The sequence below is a fragment of the Lentinula edodes genome (genome assembly GCF_021015755.1).
Source record: "Lentinula edodes strain Le(Bin) 0899 ss11 chromosome Unknown C8R40scaffold_6, whole genome shotgun sequence".
Lineage (NCBI taxonomy): Eukaryota > Fungi > Basidiomycota > Agaricomycetes > Agaricales > Omphalotaceae > Lentinula > Lentinula edodes.
In genome coordinates this window covers 842,158-866,318 of record NW_025764312.1, presented here as the reverse complement: position 1 = coordinate 866,318, position 24,161 = coordinate 842,158, and the positions used below count along the sequence as shown (strand labels likewise).

The 24,161-nt window shown below is 46.4% G+C and overlaps 10 protein-coding genes across 10 annotated transcripts; 8 read left to right on the top strand and 2 right to left on the bottom strand.

Moving 5' to 3' along the window:
• The first annotated feature begins 18 nt into the window (after nt 1–18).
• On the top strand, nt 19–1,247 carry C8R40DRAFT_782903 (uncharacterized protein). The gene is made up of 5 exons (XM_046236197.1): nt 19–344; nt 396–462; nt 522–930; nt 990–1,116; nt 1,168–1,247. Exons 1-5 carry the CDS (start codon nt 213–215, stop codon nt 1,210–1,212), a joined length of 780 nt encoding a protein of 259 aa, XP_046089792.1. The 5' UTR covers nt 19–212; the 3' UTR covers nt 1,213–1,247.
• A 7,967-nt stretch (nt 1,248–9,214) lies between these two features.
• C8R40DRAFT_1067099 (major facilitator superfamily domain-containing protein) lies at nt 9,215–11,088 on the top strand (the record flags this gene model as incomplete). The annotated part of the gene is made up of 4 exons (XM_046225861.1): nt 9,215–9,354; nt 9,410–10,092; nt 10,142–10,170; nt 10,384–11,088. The coding sequence occupies 4 exons, from the start codon at nt 9,215–9,217 to the stop codon at nt 11,086–11,088; spliced, it is 1,557 nt and encodes a 518-aa protein (XP_046089791.1).
• A 142-nt stretch (nt 11,089–11,230) lies between these two features.
• On the top strand, nt 11,231–12,569 carry C8R40DRAFT_1090767 (uncharacterized protein). Its single transcript, XM_046227490.1, has 5 exons — nt 11,231–11,493; nt 11,550–11,677; nt 11,745–11,825; nt 11,887–12,182; nt 12,234–12,569. Exons 1-5 carry the CDS (start codon nt 11,473–11,475, stop codon nt 12,452–12,454), a joined length of 747 nt encoding a protein of 248 aa, XP_046089790.1. The 5' UTR covers nt 11,231–11,472; the 3' UTR covers nt 12,455–12,569.
• A 211-nt stretch (nt 12,570–12,780) lies between these two features.
• Nucleotides 12,781–13,883, top strand: C8R40DRAFT_1067097 (Pre-mRNA-splicing factor Cwf15/Cwc15; the record flags this gene model as incomplete). The annotated part of the gene is made up of 6 exons (XM_046225860.1): nt 12,781–12,893; nt 12,956–13,240; nt 13,292–13,542; nt 13,604–13,691; nt 13,740–13,764; nt 13,851–13,883. The coding sequence occupies 6 exons, from the start codon at nt 12,781–12,783 to the stop codon at nt 13,881–13,883; spliced, it is 795 nt and encodes a 264-aa protein (XP_046089789.1).
• Nucleotides 13,884–14,409: 526 nt separating this feature from the next.
• On the bottom strand, nt 14,410–15,666 carry C8R40DRAFT_1159139 (uncharacterized protein; the record flags this gene model as incomplete). The annotated part of the gene is made up of 6 exons (XM_046229841.1): nt 14,410–14,458; nt 14,514–14,557; nt 14,608–14,881; nt 14,939–15,340; nt 15,396–15,510; nt 15,558–15,666. The coding sequence occupies 6 exons, from the start codon at nt 15,664–15,666 to the stop codon at nt 14,410–14,412; spliced, it is 993 nt and encodes a 330-aa protein (XP_046089788.1).
• Nucleotides 15,667–15,703: 37 nt separating this feature from the next.
• Nucleotides 15,704–17,529, bottom strand: C8R40DRAFT_1090761 (uncharacterized protein). Its single transcript, XM_046227489.1, has 6 exons — nt 17,347–17,529; nt 17,065–17,280; nt 16,847–17,000; nt 16,126–16,255; nt 15,978–16,071; nt 15,704–15,927 (listed from the first exon to the last, which is right to left on the bottom strand). The coding sequence occupies exons 1-6, from the start codon at nt 17,374–17,376 to the stop codon at nt 15,880–15,882; spliced, it is 672 nt and encodes a 223-aa protein (XP_046089787.1). The 5' UTR covers nt 17,377–17,529; the 3' UTR covers nt 15,704–15,879.
• Nucleotides 17,530–17,563: 34 nt separating this feature from the next.
• Nucleotides 17,564–18,472, top strand: C8R40DRAFT_1159137 (DNA-directed RNA polymerase III, subunit Rpc31; the record flags this gene model as incomplete). The annotated part of the gene is made up of 6 exons (XM_046229840.1): nt 17,564–17,695; nt 17,751–17,877; nt 17,934–18,068; nt 18,123–18,187; nt 18,237–18,405; nt 18,456–18,472. The coding sequence occupies 6 exons, from the start codon at nt 17,564–17,566 to the stop codon at nt 18,470–18,472; spliced, it is 645 nt and encodes a 214-aa protein (XP_046089786.1).
• A 408-nt stretch (nt 18,473–18,880) lies between these two features.
• On the top strand, nt 18,881–19,759 carry C8R40DRAFT_1167414 (uncharacterized protein; the record flags this gene model as incomplete). Its single annotated transcript, XM_046231014.1, has 1 exon — nt 18,881–19,759. One exon carries the CDS (start codon nt 18,881–18,883, stop codon nt 19,757–19,759), a length of 879 nt encoding a protein of 292 aa, XP_046089785.1.
• Nucleotides 19,760–20,026: 267 nt separating this feature from the next.
• Nucleotides 20,027–21,946, top strand: C8R40DRAFT_1159136 (S-adenosyl-L-methionine-dependent methyltransferase; the record flags this gene model as incomplete). The annotated part of the gene is made up of 6 exons (XM_046229839.1): nt 20,027–20,354; nt 20,413–20,633; nt 20,700–20,769; nt 20,819–21,030; nt 21,083–21,147; nt 21,196–21,946. The coding sequence occupies 6 exons, from the start codon at nt 20,027–20,029 to the stop codon at nt 21,944–21,946; spliced, it is 1,647 nt and encodes a 548-aa protein (XP_046089784.1).
• Nucleotides 21,947–22,584: 638 nt separating this feature from the next.
• Nucleotides 22,585–24,149, top strand: C8R40DRAFT_1038207 (uncharacterized protein; the record flags this gene model as incomplete). The annotated part of the gene is made up of 2 exons (XM_046223735.1): nt 22,585–23,427; nt 23,487–24,149. 2 exons carry the CDS (start codon nt 22,585–22,587, stop codon nt 24,147–24,149), a joined length of 1,506 nt encoding a protein of 501 aa, XP_046089783.1.
• Nucleotides 24,150–24,161: the final 12 nt, after the last annotated feature.

Below are 24,161 nucleotides of genomic sequence, written 5' to 3'. Positions count from 1 at the left end.
CATCTGTCGCCACCGGACACCGGAATTCATGAAGGTGCAAGTCTACACGCCGACGGTGCCAGGGTCAATTTACCAAGCGAGGATGTGAAAATTTTCACTCGACTATATAAGAGCACTCAGAGTCAGACCTAGGTTCCTTCCTTCCCCCCTAGTTTTGTTTCTGCTGGTCAGAACAACTTGTAAATCACCCCTTCGAGTTTTCATTTTGCTACATGCTCCAAATGCATCTTGCTCTCCAATTCGTTCTTCTTATTGCACCTCTCTGGTTCAAAACTGTGACACAGGCAGTGCCGCCGCCTCTTTCACCCGAACAGTTTAGAAGAAACCTGCTGAAGGATCGCGATGTAAGCGTTTTGCATTCTAAGTAAAAGTCATCACTCCTACCCCTCTTACAGCGTCCTTGGATTGAAGACTTCTATGGAAGCGACAAATATCTGAGTGATGAAGACAAAAATGCTTTCAGTGGGTTCCAAAATGATTGATGGTTGCTCGTCCCTCAAAATAAAGTGTTTTCCATGCAGAACAGCATCTGGTCGGCGTCAAACTTGGACAGAAGTTGTCATCACCCGGGGCAGTCACAGGGAGTTTCAATGAGGGAATGTACATGCTGGGGGCTGATTACAATGCCAAGGACAAGAAATACGAGGCCTCGGAAGTTGTAGTGAAAATTCTATATGGACCTGTTGACGGAAAGATTTTGGGTGAGGTCAAGGCGCTCAAAGACGTTGGGTACTTCATCTCCTCTGGATTACTCCCACCATACGGGAAACCTGCTATCCTTATGAAGAAGATCGATGGGGCACAGATCAAGAGTACCGGGGTGTGGAAAAAAGCCAATCAGTCCAGACGGGAAGAATTGTTGAACCAAATGAAGCTCTTGGTCAAAAATGAGATTGTCACCTGGGCCGACGAAAAAAGGTTGCTTCATGTGTAAGTTCAAATTTCTTGGGGAATTTGAATAGTCTCTTTGATAGTCAAAATATTTGCAGGGACTTCACTTCCTACAATATACATGTCACCTTCGACAAAGACGACTCCGTCAAGACATGTAGGGTTCTTGATTTTGGTTTTCCTGGAATCTTCAGAGTGGGAACATCTGCAACCAAGTCAGATATTGTGAGTGTTTGAAATTCTCAGCTCGTCATTGATATTCACGGCGATACACAGGAGGAATGGTTCGAACTGCAGTGGAGTAATCGCAAACAGTGGTAGTTTTTTTAAATTCGCGCCCTCCATTATGATATGTTATCAGATCCATTCGAAACCTAGTTTAGTTTCGCGTCACCACGTTGTATCATTGAGGACTCATACCTGTGTGTGTGATTTTGCATCACGGACCTTCATTGGGCGACAGCGTCGTTCACCCGGGTTCGGACTCCAAAGAAAGTGTTCGATAGCCTCGGCGCCTCAGCGCAACACCAATTACGATTTTCAAGTAAGTTTGCCTTTAGACAAATGCAACTGCACGAAGGATCGTTAGTTTGTGATGTACGTATGTGAGGATTATCTCAGACCCATCATCATGTGGTGTTTCGTTGACGGTAGGGCAGTATTTGGAATTCCCATCATGGTTCTACAGCTTTACAATTATGCTGCAGGTGAGTTCAAGTCTTGCATTGAAAACGTAACTTTCACAAAAATCTTGCTAAGTGTCTAGAGAGTTGATGCTTTTAGCAGGTTGCCAATTTGAAGCACACGTGTAAACATACTGCTTACTACGGACTTGCATATAGTCACACTTGTGACACATCACCCTATATATACAGTACTAGCTGAAGACTATACTTAATCGCTTCCCTCCATCTACTCACATAGAATATTCTCCTGTATCCGATATCTCTCTTGCCTTTTCTCTCTCACTTTTCCAATCATATCCGATTCATAGTATCCGGTCCGCTCGTGAGTGTCGATTAGTGTTACCTGCGAACGTAGCAGGTTTCCACTTTTTTTTTACTACGATTCGGGCTTGAAAAAAATAGGTTTGGAGATCAAAGGATCGCCACGCCTAAAGAAAATTTCTGTATATTTTGTTTAAATCAAACTTATAGTCGTTGCCTTTCATATACGAAGGGTCCGGCGAGCATTCTCGCTCATCGTTTCTTCGTCTCTCGCACCTTCGTCTTTCGCACTCTCGTCTCACGCACTCTCGTCTTTCGTATCTCGTCATTCGTACTTCGCCTTAACGGTTTTGATACCTTGCCTTTACATTTGTAGAAGATTGCCTGTATTCCGTATCGTCTCTTCTCGATGACCTCTTTGTTAACAAAACCCACTAACCAGACATCTGACAGTTCTCCTTCTGTTATCCTGGCTGATTTACGACCTCGCCGTGAAGGATTACGCAGCTCTGTCAGAGCATCTGGCCCTAAACCTTCTTCTCATTCAGCTTCATCTTCGAGTTCAGAAGAACTCGATCCATCCCATATTGCACACACACCTCCCGATCAGATTCCGACACCGATCCCTGTCCCTGACATTCCAACTCGTACTTGCTCTCCAATTTCATCAGACGAAGACATCATGACTGCTCGTTTGAATGAATCTGGGAATGTTGAGTTATGCCATGGCAAGTACGGTCCTCGCGTAAAACCAACGGCTGTTTTGTCTCCAGAAGATCTCGATGATCTATACGAAGACGCGCGTCGATTTGCGAAGTTACGTTCCGAAGATAACATCGAAAACGTGCGCGAGGTAATCGCGGATGCTTTCTCTCCCCACGTTCACCGAGATTGGTTCCGTGCGGAAAAGAACACGCACCTTGCGTTGGCCTTGGAGGTAAAGGACCCAAATGATCAGACTAGTCCTCCCACCTTTCCCTTCCTTGATGCCCTTCATCGTAAATTCTGTGGTCATGACTGGGCCCAGGTTCATGCTGCTCGCCGAGATGACTTACGCATGTCAATTGGCGGCGTCGGATGTTTCGATGAATATCTCTCTCAAGTGGAGGGATGTAACAACCGCCTCAAGGGAGTCGGAAATTATCTGACACCGGCCCAACTGCTTACGATTTTGGCTCGCGGTATTTCTGCAACCCTTACCGCAATTCTTTCCGAACAAGGCATTGTCATTGACGAAACGACTATATACAAGGATTGGATCACTTCCTGTCGTGATCTTGAAGTCCGTTTTAAAACTCGCCTCGCGTCTGCAGATCGTACTAACCGTCGTGGAAATTTTCCTACCAACGGCGGTCCTAACAATGTCCCACCTCATAAACGTACCGCTACCAGCGAGCCCACGGGTCATCCAAACAAACGCTCGACGAATGATGGCTCAGGAGCTGGCCCCTTTTACATGCGTGCCTTCAGTAAAATGCCTGAGGCGATGCAGAAGGAACAACGTGAACTATTGTCCCGTATTAGTGCCTGCGTGAAATGTCGCACGGCGTGGGGCACTTGCGCATCTAACCTCGACAAGTGCACAGGTGCTACTCTTTCCGTTCCGTGGCGTCCTCTGACAAAGGAAATGGTTGACTGGGCTATTGCTGCTCATAAATCTACTGGTCGTCCAATTTTATACAACGCAATCCTGAAACAGGCTAATTCGAACACATCTGTGGCTTCCGTACTAGGTCCTCCCTTGGAGGACATCAGTGCTTATGTTACGAATGAAACTGTACGTGCTCCTCCCGCTGCTGCCATTTATGGTACTCGCGCTGTAGCCCACGTCACTCGAGATGATAACGTGTATGGTAATTACGCTGGTCCTTCCATGCGCCGTTCCAGCGCCTCCTCTTCTTCGTTTTCCTCACGTGTTGTTGCTCCTGTCGTTGGACAATATCGTTTGACTCGCGATAATGCCGAAGAAGATGTTGATTGGTCCGACGGTTCTGTCTCTCCTTCGCCTTCTTCACGTACCAGACCTATTGCAAACATTGAAAAGGAATCGTCGTCGGGGAGTGAAGAGGATGAACTACGTACCTCGAACAAAGTACGTGTACCTGCCATGCCTTTTGAGCTTCCTCATTTCGTGTGGACAGCGCATTTGAAATCCTCTTCTACAGAGATTTCACGTACTCTTTTAATTGATGATGGTTGTCCTTTCGTTCTGATTCGTGCTGATGTTGTTTCGGAATTAGGATTGAAACAACGTACCCTTCACCGACCACAACAAATGTCTGTTGCAATGTCTGAGGGTACACCCCAGATTTTTGAGGCAACCCATTTCTGTAAACTGTCCCTCGAGGACCCATCAGGTGGCTGGTCTTCCCGTGTCGTACGTGCTCTCGTGGTTCCTTCCTTATGTTATCCTATGGTATTGGGTATTCCCTTCCTCGCTCACAATTTTCTCGTTACCGATTACGCTGCCCGGACTATTATGGACAAGACCTCTGGTTTTGATTTAATGAACCCTCATATTCCTGTTCCGCCATTACCTTCTCTGAGCCCCCGTGACCGTCGTCGAGAAATTTTTCATACATACGAAGATACGTTAGAAAAGAAAAAAATTGTCCTTGTTGAATTACATGCCTACTTTCGCGACCACCCTCGTTTATATCGATCCGATCCTGTATTACCTATAAATGTAGCAGCAGCGATTCGTTCCCGAATTGAACATTTATCTGCGCTTGAGGATTTAGAAAAACGGAGTACTGAACTGAAATCGCGCTTCAATGATGTTTTTGGAGACATTCCACATATTGATGAGCTGCCTGCAGACATTACTTGTAATATTTCCCTCAAGGATGCTAACATGACTATGCAGTCCCGCGGGTACGCTTCCCCGCGAAAGTATCGCGAGGCTTGGTCTGTGCTTATCGAAAAACACTTGCAGGCTGGCCGTATTCGTCCATCTTCTTCGCAATTCTCTTCACCGGCTTTCCTCATTCCTAAGTCGGACCCCACTGCCTTGCCCCGCTGGGTAAATGACTTCCGAAAGCTAAATGCAAACACCATCCCAGATCGTCACCCATTGCCTCGTATTGATTCCATCCTTGCCGATTGTGCAAAAGGTCAGATTTGGGGAAAAATGGATATGACAGACTCCTTCTTTCAAAGTCACATGTCACCCGAGTCTGTACCCCTGGTATCTGTACAAACACCTCTCGGTCAATATGAATGGCTGGTAATGCCCCAAGGGTTGCGAAATGCACCCGCTGTTCAGCAACGTCGTGTTACACAAGCCCTTCGTGAATATATAGGGCGTTTTTGTCATGTATATCTCGATGATATTATTATTTGGTCAAAAGACGTTGAAGAGCATGCTCACCATGTTGAGCTCATTCTCGAGGCCTTACGCAGTGCAAAGCTTTATTGTAATCCAAAAAAATGTCAGTTTTTTCAGTTGGAACTCGATTTCCTCGGACACCACATCTCACGTCGCGGTGTCGAGGCTCAATCATCCAAGTGTGAAGCAATTCTACACTATCCTAGCCCTACGTCTGCATCTGAAGTTCGCCGTTTTCTTGGAATGGTCCGTTTTGTGGCAGGTTATCTCGAAAACCTTGCTGAACATACCAGGATTCTGACTCCATTGACGAAGAAAGAGTGCGAAAAACATTTTCCTCTGTGGACGCGTGAACATGAACATGCATTTATTTCCATTAAGACACTAGTTTTGAGTCGACAAGTTCTCACTACAATTGACCATGATAACCCCGAGGATAACCACATATTTCTTGTAACGGATGCGAGCGATTGGAGACATGGTGCAGTTCTTATGTGGGGTCCGACCCTTGATACTGCTCGTCCCGTAGCCTTTGACTCTGCCCAATTCTCGAAGGCTGAACTTAATTATCCAGTACATGAAAAAGAATTACTTGCTATTGTCCGGTCACTGCGTAAGTGGCGTGCGGATTGTTTGGGGATGCGGGTTCATGTTTTAACGGATCATCGTACTCTGGAGAATTTTGAAACTCAAAAGGATTTGAGCCGCCGTCAACTCCGTTGGCAGGAGGAAATCAGTCAATTTGATCTTGAAATTGCATACATCCGTGGAGATGACAACCCTGCTGCCGATGCCTTGAGCCGTATTCGGGCAGGAGCTCTACCTTCAGACCCAATGAATTGTGTCTCCGAACCTTCCGTTAATGTTGACAGTTGGAAGGCTAACCCTTTCATGTGCGCATCCATCCTTTCCTTGACTGCGGACAAGGATTTCTTGCGCCGCATAAAGGAAGGTTATGTTTCTGATCCTTTCGTTCTCAAATTGGTTGAAGGTGGTTCTCTCGTTCCTAATGTCACGCATCAAAATGGGTTGTGGTTTGTTGCTGGCCGTTTGGTTATTCCGGCCTATTCATCACTACGTGAAGACCTTTTCCATTTGGCTCATGATACTTGTGGTCACTTTGGTGCAGACAAATCTTACGCTATGTTGGCGGATTCGTATTACTGGCCTCATATGCGGCGTGACCTTTGCAAATATTATGTCCCGGGATGTGAAGAATGTCAACATAATAAGGGTCGAACCGCCAAAAACCGGAAAGGTCCTTTGCATCCTCTCCCTGTCCCAGAAGGACGCTGCGACAGTGTGGCCATGGACTTCATTGGGCCATTACCAAGGGACCAGGGTTTTGACTGTATTCTCACCATGACTGATAGATTGGGTTCGGATTTAAAAATTATCCCCACTACGGTTGACATTACTGCTCCGGCATTGGCTAAACTGGTTTTTGATCATTGGTATTGTGATAACGGTCTGCCTTTGGAATGGGTCTCTGACCGGGATAAACTTTTCGTTTCTGATTTCTGGTCCACCTTGAACAAGCTCACCGGGGTCAAGATTAAAATGTCATCCTCGTTCCACCCTGAAACCGATGGCTCTAGTGAGCGCTCCAACAAGACCGTGAATCAATGCATTCGTTTTTACGTTGAGCGTAACCAAATGGGGTGGGTAAATGCGCTACCTAAGATTCGGTTCGACATTATGAACTCCGTGAATTCTTCAACTGGTTTATCGATGTTCCAACTACGCTATGGCCGTTGCCCACGAGTTCTCCCTCCCCTGCTGGAGGATCCCTCTCTAGATGTGCCAAATCCTTCCACTGATGCTCTTGCTGCGCGTGAATTCTTGGATCAAATCCAGTTAACTGTTCGTGAGGCTCGGGACAATCTTACACTGGCAAAAGTTGTTCAATCATACCAGGCGGACAAACACCGGGGACCTTGCGAGTTGTTTGAAGAAGGGGATTTAGTCATGCTCTCAACTTACCACCGCCGTGAGGTTTTCAAGAAGGCAGGCGAGAAACGTGCTGCTAAATTTTTTGCGCGTTTCGACGGGCCATATGAGGTTATTCAGGCCTTCCCTGCTACCTCTCACTACACTTTAGACATGCCTAATCAACCGAACGCATTCCCGTCCTTTTATGTGGATCAGCTGAAACGTTTCGTTCCCAATGACTCGGCCCTTTTTCCTGGCCGTCAACGACGCATCCCCACACCCACTATAGTGGACGGCCACGAGGAGTTCGATATCGAACGCATCCTTGACTCACGAAGGCGTGGACGTGGCTGGCAGTTTCTGGTTCGATGGGTGGACCAATCGCCTTCTGAGGATCGTTGGCTCCCATATAGTGCTTTACATGAATGTGAAGCGTTGGATGATTGGGTTCGCAACGGTGGTGACGGGCCCCCCGCGCTTCTTGACTCGGTGGATTTGGATTGAATTGGCTTTCATTGCATCTGACTTCACTACTAATTCATAACCTTTTTTTTTTTTTTTCAGAGCCCTCTCTTGGTTTTAGTTGGGTGAGGGTGTAAACATACTGCTTACTACGGACTTGCATATAGTCACACTTGTGACACATCACCCTATATATACAGTACTAGCTGAAGACTATACTTAATCGCTTCCCTCCATCTACTCACATAGAATATTCTCCTGTATCCGATATCTCTCTTGCCTTTTCTCTCTCACTTTTCCAATCATATCCGATTCATAGTATCCGGTCCGCTCGTGAGTGTCGATTAGTGTTACCTGCGAACGTAGCAGGTTTCCAACACGAGATATAAGACCGACTAGATTCGATAGCACTGAGCTGTGGAACGCACCAAACAACCATCCTTCATGTCTAGAGATTTGTTTGGAAAGAGCTGGCTTCTTCTTGTTTCTTTCTATCGGAGATCTACTCTCTTTCAAAATGCAGACAAGCTGGGACACACATGCACACCAAGCCTATCCGAAAGAGACCATTTATTTACCGACTCATCTGAGGACAATATATAGCATCCGACAAATGTACAATCAAGGTGATTGTAAATATGGATGGATGAGGGGCATCGATGGATCACTGTCAGTGAAAGAATATTGACCGCTCAAAAGCTCTGACGAGGAAAGGCAGATATGGTTCTGCAACTGATGTAGCGTAATCTTTGCGGAAAGATAGTTGCTGAACTTCATGCTATATTCTATATCCAGAAAAGTAGGGTAGATGAGATTCGCGACGCAGGCTCTCAGAGCAAATGCTAGTAAATGACCATACTACTTAGATTAACAGCAGTTATATAAGGTAGTACTGCACGTACCATGAGAAAACGAATTGGGAATGAATTTCCCATTACATTCTGGTTGATTTCGAGCAGCGAATCCAGATAATGGAATCGGACGGACCTGCAAACGAAGGACTTGGAAAGCCTTGAGTTGAGGACGCCCAAGGAACACAATACATCGGGCAAAGTTGGCGGCAAGATAATTATAGCGTTTTCGGCTTGTCGACGGCAGACGTCTGACTTATGGATATCGTCCTTCTCTAGCCTTTTCTCTGGCCGCTATTAGTGTAGCCCGCTACCAGCCGCTACCCTAATATGATCCATACCGGAAATTTTGGCTAAGTAAGCGAGACAAGAACACGGGAGTCTGGGCGGAACGGAACAAGCGTAAGGCCGCAGTGAATGGATATGTCAGTGTCACTATTGCCAATTGCCACTGCCATGTCAAGCCTAGGTGCCGGGGACAAACTTTAGCAGATTTTTGCAGGCTATTTCTATGGTTCCCTTCAAGAAGGAACTAAGGGATATTCACCAAGGGCAAAGCTGGAAAATGCAGGATCATAAACCAAACAAAATCAACATCCTGATTAGGACGAAACCAGTCCGAATGGAGATTGACCCCACAACACCCCCGCATGATCAGATTTTTCTGATTTGGATGAAAATCGATCCGACAGCCGTGCCTGTAAAGCTCGGGTAAAAATCACTATAAATTATATGCAATCGCGTTTTTGTCTCTGGTTCTTACCTCTATCTACGACGGTCCCGGTATTCACTGTTCAAAAAAGATGGTTTCCGCCCTGTCGCAGTTATGGTCCAACGCGACACACAACCTCGTACCTAGGAAGGAAAAGACAAGCTCAGAAAAATCTCTTCTGACCGCGTTGACCGAGTTGAACGCGAGACAATGGGCCGAGTTTTGGACTGGGTAAGTACACAATATAGTAGCTCCAAATAAAATCAAGGTTAATCGCTGTTTGCAGTTGGTTAGCATGGTCCTGCGACGCTATTGACTTTTTCTCCGTCTCGCTTTCAGTAACGTCTTTGGCCAAACAGTTCAACAAGAATACGACCGATATCACACGTGCGATAACTTTGACTCTCCTTCTGCGCTCTGTTGGCGCCGTCATCTTTGGTATTATATCCGATCGATACGGGCGCAAATATCCTCTCGTCTTCAACTTGCTTCTCGTCTGTGTCCTCGAACTCGGAGCTGGTTTTGTACAAACATACTCGCAGTTCCTTGGTTTGAGAAGTGTGTTCGGTATTGGCATGGGTGGAATTTGGGGTTTGGCTGCTTCTACCGCTTTGGAGAATTTGCCTGTCGAAACTCGTGGTCTAGCAAGCGGAGTTTTGCAGCAAGGCTACGCTGTGGGATATCTTCTCGCCGCTGTGATCAATCTTTATCTTGTGCCAGAGCAAACTCACGGATGGAGAGCGTTGTTTTGGTGCGCAGCGGGAATCAGTGCTTTCGCAGCGTTAGTGAGGCTACTACTCCCTGAGAGTGCAGTCTTCCTCAGAACAAGGGAGGACGCGCGCTTGCGCGAGGAGAAAACAGGCTTGTCACACGGAGGAGCAACTAAAACCAAGATTTTCCTGAAGGAGACCAAGAAAATGTTAAAGGCCCATTGGATGCTATGTATTTACGCAGTGCTATTGATGACGGGTAAGTCTAGACGTCGACGTTGACAATGACATGCTAACATATGGCATAGGCTTCAATTTCCTCTCGCACGGATCTCAGGTGAATATCTATTCCTTTTGTTCTCTTTTTCGTTCTTCTCCGAGTGGACCCGCGTTTTGTGTTCCATGTGGCCATCCACAATCCCGATTTTGATGATTGACCGATCGTGAAATTAGCCATTCTTGATCGCGCTCCTTTATGCATCTTCTATACTTCGCTTCCCTCTGTCGTTTACCTGTTAAACTCATATACTGACCGTAATTCTTGACATAGGACCTTTTCCCTACTTATATCCAAACCAGCAAAGGATTCTCCTCACACGATGCCACCGTTATGACCATCATTGGTAATTGCGGTGCTATTGCCGGTGGAGGAATCGCTGGCTACGTCTCTCAACATATCGGTCGTCGGTTGACCATCATCATATTTGTCCTCCTTGTCGCATGTTTTATACCTTTATGGATCATTCCCTCATCCTTCAGCGGACTCGCCGCGGGTGCCTTCTGCATCCAATTCGGTGTGCAGGGCGCTTGGGGAGTTATTCCAATCCAATTGGCGGAGATGAGTCCCCCCGCCTTCCGTGCTACATTCCCGGGTGTAGCTTACCAACTTGGCAACATGGTCTCCTCTGCTTCGGCCCAAATTGAATCAACGGGAGGCGACCATCTCAAGACCACTATCGCTGTACCAGTCAGCAGCGATTATCCAGATGGAAGAAAGATAGTGCCGGATTATGCTAAAGTGCAAGGAATCCTAATTGGATGTGTCGCAGCGTTTGTACTCGTGGTGACACTCTTTGGACCAGAGAAACATGGGAGACAGTTTGAGAAGCATCGTGCTGCATTCGAGGAGGGTGGAGGAGACGACGATGCTGAGATTGGTGATGTCGCGCCCACTCCCAGAGACGCTGAAGCTAGTGGTGAAAAAGATAGCGTGGATGTGAAAACACACGACCATCATGAAATCGAGAAAGCGTGACGAGTATACTAATTTCTGTCTCTATCTATAGTTTTGTTTTTCTTTCATGACATATTATTTCGGTGTAACATGTACATGTACTAACTATTACAGTGTTCACGACCAATAATGAGCAACGTTTGTAATGGCAGCAATCTACTCATGAATGTTTTTAATGTTGAAGATCAATGTTCGGATACTGCCTTCTTGAGCTACGCGATACGCTTTGTACGATCTCGAATTCCTACCCTGCATCAAAACGCGCTGATGCCTTGCGGTGGCATGCCTTGAACACGCCCACAGAAAACACATTGCCCGGAATGTTCGACCATAAATGTCCGCTTGTCATTAATCGATGATTGTCCTCTCTTCCTTCTATTCTCTTTCCCATTGAGCCTCGAATCGATGCCTAGGGCCAGGACATTGGTATCTTCTTTCGTTTTCTACCTGGCCTCGGTTTGTTGGATCTGCGAACTTGATAGGTATACAAGCCCGATGGGACTCTCAAAGATCCAACCGTCTGCGAATTTTGTGGTGCAAGAGTGGCACGACCGTGCGATCTTCATAGACACATGCAGAAACATCTGAGAGGAGAAGAGCGAGCGTCCAGGTACGGTTTACGCTCCTCACTTTGCGGAAGTTGTCTTGCTCATCGATACACCAATCGTGATTTCCAGATCCTTTTCATGCCCCTACTCCAATTGCGACTTTCAGAGCTTACAGAAGGGTAATATGGATACGCACATTCGTAGCGTGCAGTAAGTTATACTTTGCCTACAATAAATCTTCTGATTAATCACTCCGATTCGCCTTCTTTAGTACAAGGATCAAAGACCAAGAATGTCCTGATTGCGAGTTCGCCACTGCGGACCCAGGTTCACTTACTAGGCACCGGAAACGGCGCCATGAATATGTTCCAGAGCGTAGAAAGCCTCGAGCTGAGCAGACTCTCTCGACTTCCTCGGCTTCAGGAACTTCGGACATCATTATTATAAATTCCGGTAATCGATATCCAGGACACAACCCGGGACGGAGCGCGTCGGAGGTGCCCCAAGCACCCAAGGCTTTGAATCAGAAGGCTTCAAATCCCAAATTGAATGCCTCGAACACGACAAGTGCGCTTGAAAGTGCACTACAGATGCCGATACCTATAATACCTCCAACAGGACCGCCGAGACCTCCGAGTATTGCTGGATTGCTGAATGCACTACAGCCAGAGCCACCAAAAACCAGGCCACCAAATCTTGCGGCGCTTTTGAATCCATTACCAGAGCCAGTTGATATATCCAAGGGTGTCGGCGAGGCATCGACGTGCTGTGCAGAGCAGACTTGGAAGATGGATCGGCAGTCTCATCCATTATACGGATTCAGTCGCTGTACTTCTTAAAAGTTAAGTAGGAATTCCGCCTTTGATTAGATACGATAACTATAAGATCGAGCCTCTAGCTAATATATGAACTATGTAAATCCTCGTATTTCAATGTTTTCGGCCTTGACATTCCAGGAAGTTCTGTTTCGACAAACTTTCATCTTCATAATTTCGTCTAACGGAATTTCATTGTCCATATCTGTGCTTAATTATCTCATACAATCGCGCAAATGCCTTCTGCAGCTGATCGGGGTTGATAAATACCGCTTTGACATCTTTGATTTGGAAGTGGCTGTACAACCGCTTTCCTTTTCCGGCAACTACCAACATCACCATCTTCCACAATGTCTACAGCTCATAGACCAACATGGGACCCAGCTCAAGCGCGAGATGTCAAAGGAGGCTCGCGGCAAGTCTCTGTGAGGGACATGCCTTCCCATACCAAGCTCAAATTCCGGTATTACTAAGTGTTTAAAATCAATAAACACAACTCTGATCATGGTTTGCATAACTTTGCAGACAGATTGGCCAAACATCCACTTCAGAAGTGGATAAACGAGATTTACGTGCAGAGCTGCTTGCTGCGGAACAGGAAGCGAGGAATAAAAAGCGAAAGGCGGAAGGTTTACCTCTAGAAGTGGAGGATACACCCGCCCCAGTAGCGGACGACGAAACAAATAAGCGGCGGAAGTTGCTACAGGACGCAATTGAGCTGGACAAAGATGATGATGAGGAGGAGGAGGAGGAAAATGAGAAGGAGACAGAACGGAAAAAAGGGCAGGACGATAATGAGGACGATAATAGGTGCGTTCCGCGCAGAAGAATTCTTCGGTTTGTGAATGATCAAAACCACAGTGACGACGACGAGTCAGATGAGGAAGACGACACTGCAGCACTTCTGCGCGAACTGGAAAAAATAAAACGAGAACGAGCGGAAGACAAGGCCAGATTGGAACGAGAGCAATCTGCGTCGGAGGCTGCGTCAAGAGAAATAGATATTGCTACAGCGAATCCGTTGTTGAATCTAGCTGCTGCTCTGGGACAACCGACGAATATCAACACCACAGCGCCTGGAACGTTTGCCGTTAAGAGACGCTGGGATGACGGTTCGTTTCATAGTTTGGCTTTATACGCGACTCTGGCCCTAACATATCGCTTCTTCCGTAGACTTAATATTCAAAAATCAAGCCATGAGTTCACGAGATAAACCTCAAGGTCAGTTCGTAAATGATTTGTTGCGGACAGAGTTCCACAAGTGAGTACTCATACTGCGTGGTCGTTTCAATCATTGACCGCGTTCAAGGAAATTCATGTCCAAATTCATCAAAGTGAGTTGCTTCTTGTTGGTGTATTGCCTGTTTCTAACTGGTCTTCATAGTGATGTTGTGCATCCTCTAACATTCATAGTGTATAGGGTTTGCAGTTGGAATTGTATATTGTTCGCTGAATTGCCTGCGAGTGACATCACAATGAGCAAGGTGGATGATATTGAATGCACAGTAGCAGGTTCAAACGCAACAGTGTTCGAGGCCCATACAGACTTGAAGAAACAGTGCTGAATGTCCAAGATCTTTGCCTCGACGGGGTATTCAAGATGTTCTCGGATCTTTATTATTGCCTTGTCACCTTAAGAAACATTGAAGTGCGAAATTGATATCACATATGTACATTCTGGTGTGATGTAGTTTCTTCCACATAGTGTCTCAAAAGCGTGCATTATGAGTTAGCCAATCCCGCGAGTCCCTACGACGAGTTCCTGGGGAATGGAGCTACGCTTCAGCCAAGTTCTGCATGACAGATCATGATTGATTCACCTGTCCAGGTCTTGGACCATGTTGTGCAGCGTCGGTTATGTATATATTACAATCGTTTACATAGGGATCGATGCACAGAAGACGATACATTGTCTGTAACTACAACTTGCAAGTCCCAATATTAGGCCGTTCAAATTGAACAATGGACCATTTCCCCATTCATGTCTGAATAGCTCGTAGACCTTCCCTGATGCGATATTCCCAATACCTGGAAGAAATTCAATCAGCACTGGCCTATGATATAGATATCATAGAAGTCCCACTTTTTCCGAGCAACGTCGTACTCATTTCCAAGAGACTTCCATAGCTGACCAAAGTGTTAAGATCATGATTATTTGGGAACATTGACTGACTTGCCTCCGTGGCGTTCAACATCCTATCTCCACCCTCTGCTTCGTATATATCCGCAAGGAACTCAATCGCAAGAGCACAAGGCAAGTGTGCGCCTTTAGATGGTGGTGGATTATCCAAATCGACCAAATCCGCTGTTTGCTCGTCCATCGATAATGTATATGGTTGGATAAAAGAGATCACTCTGGAGTAGGGTATGGAATTATGCTCCAAGAGACCCCGGAGGTAGTTCCACGCTGAGGCATTGTTCGGAACCAGAGATATGCTTTGTTTCACGTATCTATCCAGGCATCATTATTAGTGTTTGCACTTGTTCAATGGTGAGAGCAATGCGTACATTAATTCCCGTTTGAGGACCCTCTCTCTGTCCTCCTCTCCATCATGAACTCCGGATTGAAATACAGTGAAGAACCGATGGTGCCATGCAGAGTTATTTCGAATATCAGCATACAGCAAATCTTCAACAAAGTCCAATTCCCCGCTCCACAGCTCGTTGTCGTTAAAATATGCCAGAATCCATTGCCGATACGACCACGTATGATAGTTCTTCGCGTCCACCTTGAACGTTCTAGCGATGAAATCCAATTCCCGAGCAGGTTTGCAGATCTTGAGCATTAACAACCGTCTATGATGCCACACTTGATAAGTCTTCAAGTGGGTTATGGCTAGCTCGTCCATAAGACGGAGCTCATCTTCGAAATTGGAGCCGATAGCCAAAAGAGTTTCGTAGCGGTACTGCCTGTTGGAAATGGAGATAAAGAGATTGAACGTGTTCATTGGACGTTACAACGGACCAAGCTGTGTAGTGAGCAGGGTTGAGGCGGATTAGGTGCTCAGTAAGCTCAAGGACTCTCTGGCTCTTTTCCCCAGTCTTGGCAATTCCACGAAAGTAATTTGTTGCATCTTTGTCTGCAATTTACTCAGTGTCAGTTCATATCGGCTGATGGACTACACACATTCGTTTTTGTAGAATATTGGCGCTAAAGGAGTAGTGTTCTCGTATTGTTCAATGGGTACGACGTCGCTCCATTCTGCACGGTCAGCGTAGAGAGTAGGCTGCGACATGGTGAAAGTTCAGACAAGAGAGACTGATATCACTGATTTTTTCTTTCATCTCAAACACGTTGATCAATGATAACAATAACAACAGAAGGAATCGAGTGAAAGTATACACATTTACGGTGAGAGGTAGTAAAGTGAAGTATTGTACGTATCGTCAGTCGTAAAAAGGTCAATACCGCTGCAAGAAATAATTCAGCATTCCAATTACACATATACCTAAGCTGCCGCTGTGGTGGCGGCAGGTGCAGTGGTGGAGGTGTAGTCCTAAGAGATGTCAAGATTGAAGCATTGCATAGTTCGGTGTACACCCCTACCTCCATTTCAGCGTCCAAATCGGCAGCGGATTTGTTGGGACGTTCATTCTTGCGAGTTCTGCCGCCACGACCTCTTCCTCTGCGAGCTCCGCCTCTTCAAAATCCAATGAGCAAAATAGAATCAGAATTCTTCAGATCTAGGGCTGACCTCGTGCCATTAGCATTATGGGCCCCATTAGGCTGAGCAGCGACAGTAGCAGGGGCGACTCGAGCAGCTAGAGATGGCCCGGGAGCAGCGCGCGTTGGGTCGACAACAATCTCAATCTTCATGGGTCGTTCTACGAGGGGGCGGAGAAGACGAAGATACCGATGTATTGATATGCGTGTAATAGAAAGGGAGAAGCGAGCTTTTGTTAGTCGGCTGAACGGAAGCAGCAGCAAGAAGCAAGTAAATTTGAATGAATACGCCCAACGGTTACTTTGTCTGCACGTCTTCGAAGTACCACCAGCTATGTCTCTGTCTCATGGTCGGATGAGAAACCCCGACGTTGAGTGCATCAGGGTATCATTAGTCGTTGTCCAAAACCACTGGAACTGAAACCAGACCGACAAATATCCGCAACCGTGTGCTAAAAACTGAGGTAACCTCTCACACTCCTGTAGCTTGTCAGTCAAGCACTGGTAACAGACTAACACCAAGGCGCAATTCCCACTTGAGGTCAGGAATGGCACCTTCGAATCAGTTGCAATCCACTTCACGACTCCGAAGCGCTTTCAGGGTTAAGTGTGCCGACGAGACAGAGACAGGGAGCCGTGAACCTTCTGCAACGCAAAGCAAAGCAAGATAAGGAAGAAGCCAGCCGCACTCAATTGCTCGAATGCAGCGCCACCAAAGAAGACGAGACGAAGGTATAGGAGGCGATACTAACTGCCATCAATGAGTCGGTTGTTGTACTGCTGGAACGCCTTTGTACCATCTCCTTTGCGTTGAAACAGGACGGCGGCAACGCCTTTAGAGCGACCCGCACTGTCGTAATGAAGAGTAACCTCACGCAGAGGACCAACAGTGGTGTGGAATAGTTCCTACAAAAAAAAAGGAAAATGTTTATGAAAATTGCTGAGAGGACGGAATCCGGATGTAACATACCTTAACCTGTTGCTCATTGACATCCTGAGGCAAATTCGAGACAATAATTTTATCTGCGGGCTGCTGAGCAGTTGCAGGCAGTGCAGGTGGCGCTTTCGCAACTTTGATACGCTGACGAGCGGCAGGAGCAGCCGCAGCAGGAGTCTTTCCAAGCACCTGTGCACGAGCATTACGGCCACTAGAGCGGCGGTGGGTCCTCGGACGAGATTTAATGATCTGAAGGAATTTTATAGGTGATGTTGAATGTCTGTGGCGTTGGGTACCGAGTCAAATTCAACCTACATCGTCGAGAGATTTGTTCATGTTGTCCATTGCGTGCAGAGAGAAATTTGAGCGACCGAATTTGAGAGGAAAGAGGACCAGAAAAACAACGACTTATTGAAGTGGTGGTGGGCTGGTGGTGGGTGAAAGTCAAAAAGCAACAGCTTTGCGAAAGCGGTTTTATTATGTCATCTTGCTTTGAACTGTTTGGATCAAACCTTGACTTCGTCAACATATCATGGCTGGACGTGGAGGAAGAGGTGGCGGCAGAGGCAGGGGAAGAGGATTTGGGGCTGGTGCGCTGCCTCCAATGGGGCTTTCCTTTGCAGATATTCAGGCTATGTCCAGGGAAGCAACCGCTCTATATCCTGTACGCACTCTGATCCTTCATCTTTACAATTTCTCTTAAGTGTCAAATGCAATAGCCGTTGAGAGCCCCGGTCATGAATGAACCTACTGAAAAAGAAAAACGAATTACCCAGCTGCAGATTGAATTCGCGTCGAGATTACGGAAATCTGAATATTATCTTGTAGAATCGACTAAGTCTACCGGTATGCATTTATGGAAAGTGGTCATTTGTATGCGCGCATTAACAGAAAGCTTCAAGAGCTGCCTCGATATTCGGATAAATATCGACCTTCGACTACATCCCAGCCGGCACTGAAACGTAGCGACTTGCACGCTCCCTTCTTCCCGTCCGAGATTTTCGAGGCATATTTCAATCCCAAGAAAAAATCAAAAGGTTTGAAGTGGTCCTCTATACTTCGAATACAACACGATCCTTATTGAACCTCAGCACGAAAACAAGCTGGTCAGAAGCGGAAGCTCAATCTTGACGAAATGCTCGATGACGATGAAGCGGTAGGTTCGGTGCTCCTGACATGACACTGTCCCTGACAAATACTCGTAGAATGAATCAGCACAGGAAGGATCAGATGCGGGCGGCTCTCAAGGCGAACCGGACTATGATACCGAGGAAGAATACGATAATGATTACGCTGACAACTACTTTGACAATGGCGAAGGAGAGAACTTTGATGATCTTGGAGACGGCGGTGGAGGTGATGATGGAGGCATCGGTAAGAATCCGAGCTGCTTTATCTGTCGGACTGACCTACTTATCCGTCAGGCGGTGATTACGATTGACCGAGAGGACATACTTGTCAGTCATTATTTGTTGACGAATGGTTGTACCCGCATTGTACTTACTGGCTCGTCATTGGCTGGCGATGAAGAAACCCAGAATTCTCGCCGTCAGGACAACCATTCTTCTTTCTTCTTCCCACCAATGTTCCAACATAGTGTTACAGAGCGTGAAAGTCGAATTCATTCTTCTCCCGGATCCCGATCCTCAATGTGCAACTGTCCTGAGGCTACATATCTCTGTCGTATCAACAATCATGCGGCAAAATCTTTTAGCAAGTATATAGTACATATGTATTGCATGACGATCACGATGAGGAATTGCCAAGCCAAGTTTATGAACTTATAAAGCTCGTGAATTGCTCTCGCGGGGGGCAATATGTTTATGATTGCTACGTCTTTCCGCTCGACATGAACACTTTTATACGCAGCTGCCGGACTCAGCTGGTCGCTGACACTGTCGCCATCACGTTCTTACTCGTTGTTCAAATCGTCCTGGTTTATTTGCTGTGGATGAAAGACCATTTCTTTATCCCTCCAGAACTCCTCATCGCTGGATTCATCCAAACGGTGCTGGTTACACTTTTTCTTCAGGTCGTTGTAGTCGTCCAACTGCTCCTTGTTACCTGGGGTATTTTTGGTTTCTGCACTCATCAGGCAAAATCCAAGGGCGATAAAGGATGTCGAGCGGATGTCAAGGATCTCTTCTTCGGAATATTATACATCCCATTCTGCCTCAGCGGCGCCTTTTTGACTGCCACTGCATCGCGTCCGTGGTCTACGAGGCCCTTGGAAGGAGGCGCCGAAATTTTTGTCAGAACTGTACCTCTGACACTGGTGGTCTTCACTGTCATCCCAGGAGTTTATGTCGTCTATCATGGCTCACAAAGTCCATTGTTGCGTTATCCCACCCGGACCACACGTTCTTCTGTCTCTCCCGCTGCGCTTGGTACTGCCAGGATTGGAATTTTCGTTGGACATGACCTGAAGCTTGTCGTTACGGGATTACTGCTCTTACCTTTGTACATCCTATTGAGTCTGTATCCCTACGGTCCTTTCGTGCTGTTCAAAATCTCAAAAATTCAAACAGTCATGGACCTGGGCAAATTAATGACAATCATCACTTTTGTCCTTGCGACCTTGACTGGCGCTGGCATCATAATTTTGCTGTGCGTCATGGGGATTCAGGGCATGAGGAGGCAGAGGCTCGGAAAGAGGTTGCGGAGGCAGCAGGAGATGAACCTGGATATTTTACATGAGCCTTCGCTACTAATAGCGAGTATATCATAAACACTTTCAATACAGCAGGAAATCTCGAGATGAAAACTTTTGTTGAAGGCCAGCTTAGTATGTGGTTGCATTTGTATCCTGGCCCAAGCCTTACTTGAAAAATGATCATATGAGAGCTTTTTGATTGGCTTACATACAATGAGCGCTAGTAAATATTTCTCAACTTGTCGGATGCTTGCGCGGATCCGATTCTTCATCCCGCGTGTCATTTGCAGAACATATAGCAAACGGACTTATCCAATCCGAGGTGCCTTCCAGTGGTTGCCCATGTCCTCATCTAAAGCAACCGAAGTTGAAACGAAGTTTTCTGAAAAAGGACCAGGAAAACGTCCTCGCGCACCTTCGCCACTTTCTCAAGAAGAAAAACAAGCTAAAAGAGCTAAAGCAGTTGCCAGAGCAACTGCCAAAAGACTGAAGAAACAACGTGGACATATTCCAGAAGTTTGCTCTCCAGAAGACGTCCGATGGACAGACATCGTTAGCCTCCTGGGACAGGACGTCGTTGACAAGGCTGCCGAAGACGGGAGCGAATTCAACTCCCCATTTCTATTCAAATCCGAGGTGGAGCTGGAAGTAAAGGCTATATCTTCCAATGGTGCGTAGCTTTGCTCGAAACCGAAATTCAGGACAGACGAAATTATTTAGATCTGCAGGTGAGGGCCTGGCCCAATCAGACGAAAAGGATTCGAAACCCTGGGTGGTTGTTGTCCCTTTCTGCCTTCCTGGTGAACGCGTTAAATGCAGGGTATTCAAGAACGACCGAATGCATTCGTTAGCGGACTTCATGCAAATCATACGACCTAATTCTGTGCTCAGAGATGACGAGAGGGTGAATTGCAAGTACTTTTCCAAGTGCGGAGGATGTCAATATCAGGTGAGAGCAGTCTGAGGGCTAATTAGATGATTTTTGCGATATCTGATTCATACTATAATCGTCTAGATGCTTTCCTACGAAACACAACTTGCTTTCAAACGAAATGTGGTGGTAAAAGCTTACAAAAATTATTCCGGTGCGTCCTTTCAACATGGCTAAATATCCGGAGATTAAAGTCATTTCAGGTCTTCCTCAATCCGTTATACCTGAAATTCAGTCCACCATCGGTTCGCCGTTGCAATATGGCTACCGTACAAAGATAACACCACATTTCCAAGCTCCACCGCCCAAAGTAGATCGAATTGCACTTCAAGCTCAGGTCGAGAGCGGTGACAAACCAGACTGGTTGCAGATCGGATTCAACATCCAGAGTCAAAATAAGGTGTTTGATATTGAGGTAATAATGCGAGTATTTGCGCCACTTCCTGTGTTCTTAAGCCTCTACTTAGGAATGTCCTATTGCGACGCCAGTACTCAATCGCGCACTACCCGAAATATTTCAGAACGTGGTTAAGTCGGTGGTCCTCTTTCTCTACCCGTGTCTTCGCTGATCGCATTACAGAACTATACACACTTACAAAAAAGGAGCGACACTTTTACTTCGAGAGTCCCTGGACACCTCGGTCGACCCCGATCCAAACGACACCAGCAAGGACACAAAATTATGCATAACTAACAACCATGCATCCATTCGAGAACGCGTAGGAGGCTTTTTGTTTGAATACGTTGCGAGCTCGTTCTTCCAGAACAACAATGCAATTCTTCCTGCTTTGACTTCCTACGTCCGTGAAGCCATTGCCTCGCTCTACCCCGATCCCAATGATTCTTCTCGTCCTACCCACCTCATTGACACGTACTGCGGTTCAGGATTGTTCGCAATCACACTCTCTCCTGATTTTTCTACAGTGGCAGGCATCGAGATCTCCGCCGATTCTATCTTGTATGCGAAACGCAACGCAAAGTTGAACGGCATCGCAGCAGAGAAAATGACGTTCCGCAAGGGCGACGCAGCAGAGATATTCAAAACTGTTTCTGACTTTCCTCCTGAAAAGACGGTCATGGTCATTGATCCGCCAAGGAAAGGTTGTGATGATCCTTTCATCGAACAACTTCTGGAATTTCGGCCAAAGGTGGTGGCATATGTTAGCTGCAACGTCCATACACAGGCTCGGGATGTGGGAAAGATACTCAAGGCTACTCAGGATTCCGTAGAGGGTGAGGGGAAAAAATATGTCCTTGAAAGTTTGCGAGGATTCGATCTCTTTCCGCAAACCGCACATGTAGAATCTGTAGCGATTCTTAGACTTGTATAGTTTCCTTCAATGGCCATCTTAAACCTCAGGCCTCCTCAGGCCCATGTGTCGAAGTCGTCGGACCTTGGTCGGTCTCTTCCTAGAGCCGTTGTATTTGGCGTATTTTTCAAATCCGTATCTTCTAGAGTCATTCGAATTCATTCCAAGCGTCCAAGCAAACATAACCCCTTGCATATAATACCCGTGCAAGTTTTAATTCTCTTTCCTATCTTGAACCGCGCCGCCTGATGCTATGCCAAAGGAGGAACTGAGCGGTGCCTACAGGTCGACCGTCACAGATGGTTAATTGACAGCCACAATGCACTAATATAATTCTAGACCTCCATGAAAGTTCAACCTTGTTCAACAGGTCGCGATTGGATTCTGATTGAAGTTCGCTTAAAAGCTGCTTCTCACAGAGAAATCGAACATTTACATCGCTTTCGTTTTCGCAACGCCTGCTCATGTCTCAACTCAGGTATTTCTGTATTTATGAACTCAAGTAGTCGGACACCTAATCTCTCCTGTACCTGTGCGTTAATCAGCGCCCCAGATGCAAACACGCCTCTTGCCAGCACTGCTGGCGAAGTGCCCACCAGGTAAGTCGATGTCCTTTGAATTCATAGTCTGATTCGAAAATTTCATGACCACACAGGCAAATGATCCTCGAGCCTTGGACCAAACAACAAATGAATATTGTTCTTCTCGGTGAAACTGGCGTCGGAAAGACGGAACTGGTGAACCTCATCGCGAACGTATGTGCCGGTGCTACACTGGAAAACTTCGACGAGAAAATTGAACTCAGTAATGAGGCGGGGCACAACGGAGGCAGTCAAACGATCCAACCTCATCTTTACAGTATCACCTGTGTCAATGGACACAAAGTCAACATACTCGATACTCCTGGTTTAGCCGGTGACCGGGGGATTCATAAAGACACTGAGCAGATGGCAGCGATCGTTCATGCTATCACGGAGAATTTCGACGCTATCGACGCAATTGTCATTCTCGCATGCGGTCATGTGCCCCGATTAGGCCTTTCAACACATTATACGATGAACGCTTTATCCAACATGCTCCCTAAATCTTTGTCTGACAATGTCGCCTTCATCTTTACCATGGTGTCCTCCACCTTGATGCTTTCTTTCGACACTAATTGGCTGCCACAGGAGCTGCGAACAACTCATACATGTTCGATTGACAATTCTTCTAAGCTGTGGTTCAAGTATCAGAAGAGACTCAGAGAGGAACCCTCCCTTGAGGAGGATCTCAGGGAGGAAATGAACGAAATTTCTCATCGATTCGAACGGGCAACGAAGACGCTTTCACAATTCTTCCAGTACTTGGACAAGCGCAAGGTTCAGCCTACACAACCTGTTCTCGAATTATACAACATTTCAGTGGATATTGAAACCCGCATCTCCAATACAATTGCACGTGCAAGCCAAGCGGAGGATAAGCGTATGAGACTACAAAAGTTACAGGTGGAATTCGAGAACCAGGTAAGCTATTTTCAGGATTTATTATGCAAGCCCTGAATTTTTTTTTCGCCGATGCTTAGGAACGCATAAAACAAACTAATCAACACTACCAGAGGATCATCAATAGACCTTACCACGAAATGGAAGAAACTGGTTCAGAACATAATGTTCTCTGCATTGCAGTTAACTGTTTTAGCAATTGCGTTGAACGCTGCGCTTTCCCTTTTACATTGGACCCGGAGGCCCTTGCAAAGTCATCCGCTGCTTTTGAGGAGGCACCTGGCGTTCCGCCCCTCCAGCGACGCTGCAAAGTCTGCAGTCATCCAGCTGAAGATCATCACCACTATCGATCAAAGTGGGTAAAGAAGGTCGCGACGGAAAATATGATTGACAACGAGTCGAAGTGGCGCTATGAGTCAGCGAAAACCGAATTGCAAAAGATAGACATCATAACAGAGATGATAAAGAAGGAGATGGCGCAGCTCGAACAAGAAATTACGGATTCTATGAGCGGCGTCACGGATACTTGTGAAAAGTATAACAAGCACTCGCTCTCTGGAAACTTCATGCCGTACGTTTTTTCTGCGATCGGTCTCCTGAAGCTCCGTGAGCAGCACGAGATGAACATGGGCGCAGGTGTCGAGGAAATGGATAGGATATCCAAAGGTATCGATTACTTGGAGAAAAAGAGAAAGGTACTCGAACAGGCTGTGAAGGGCGTGAACATCCACCCGAGCACTTAAAGCCCGAGTTAT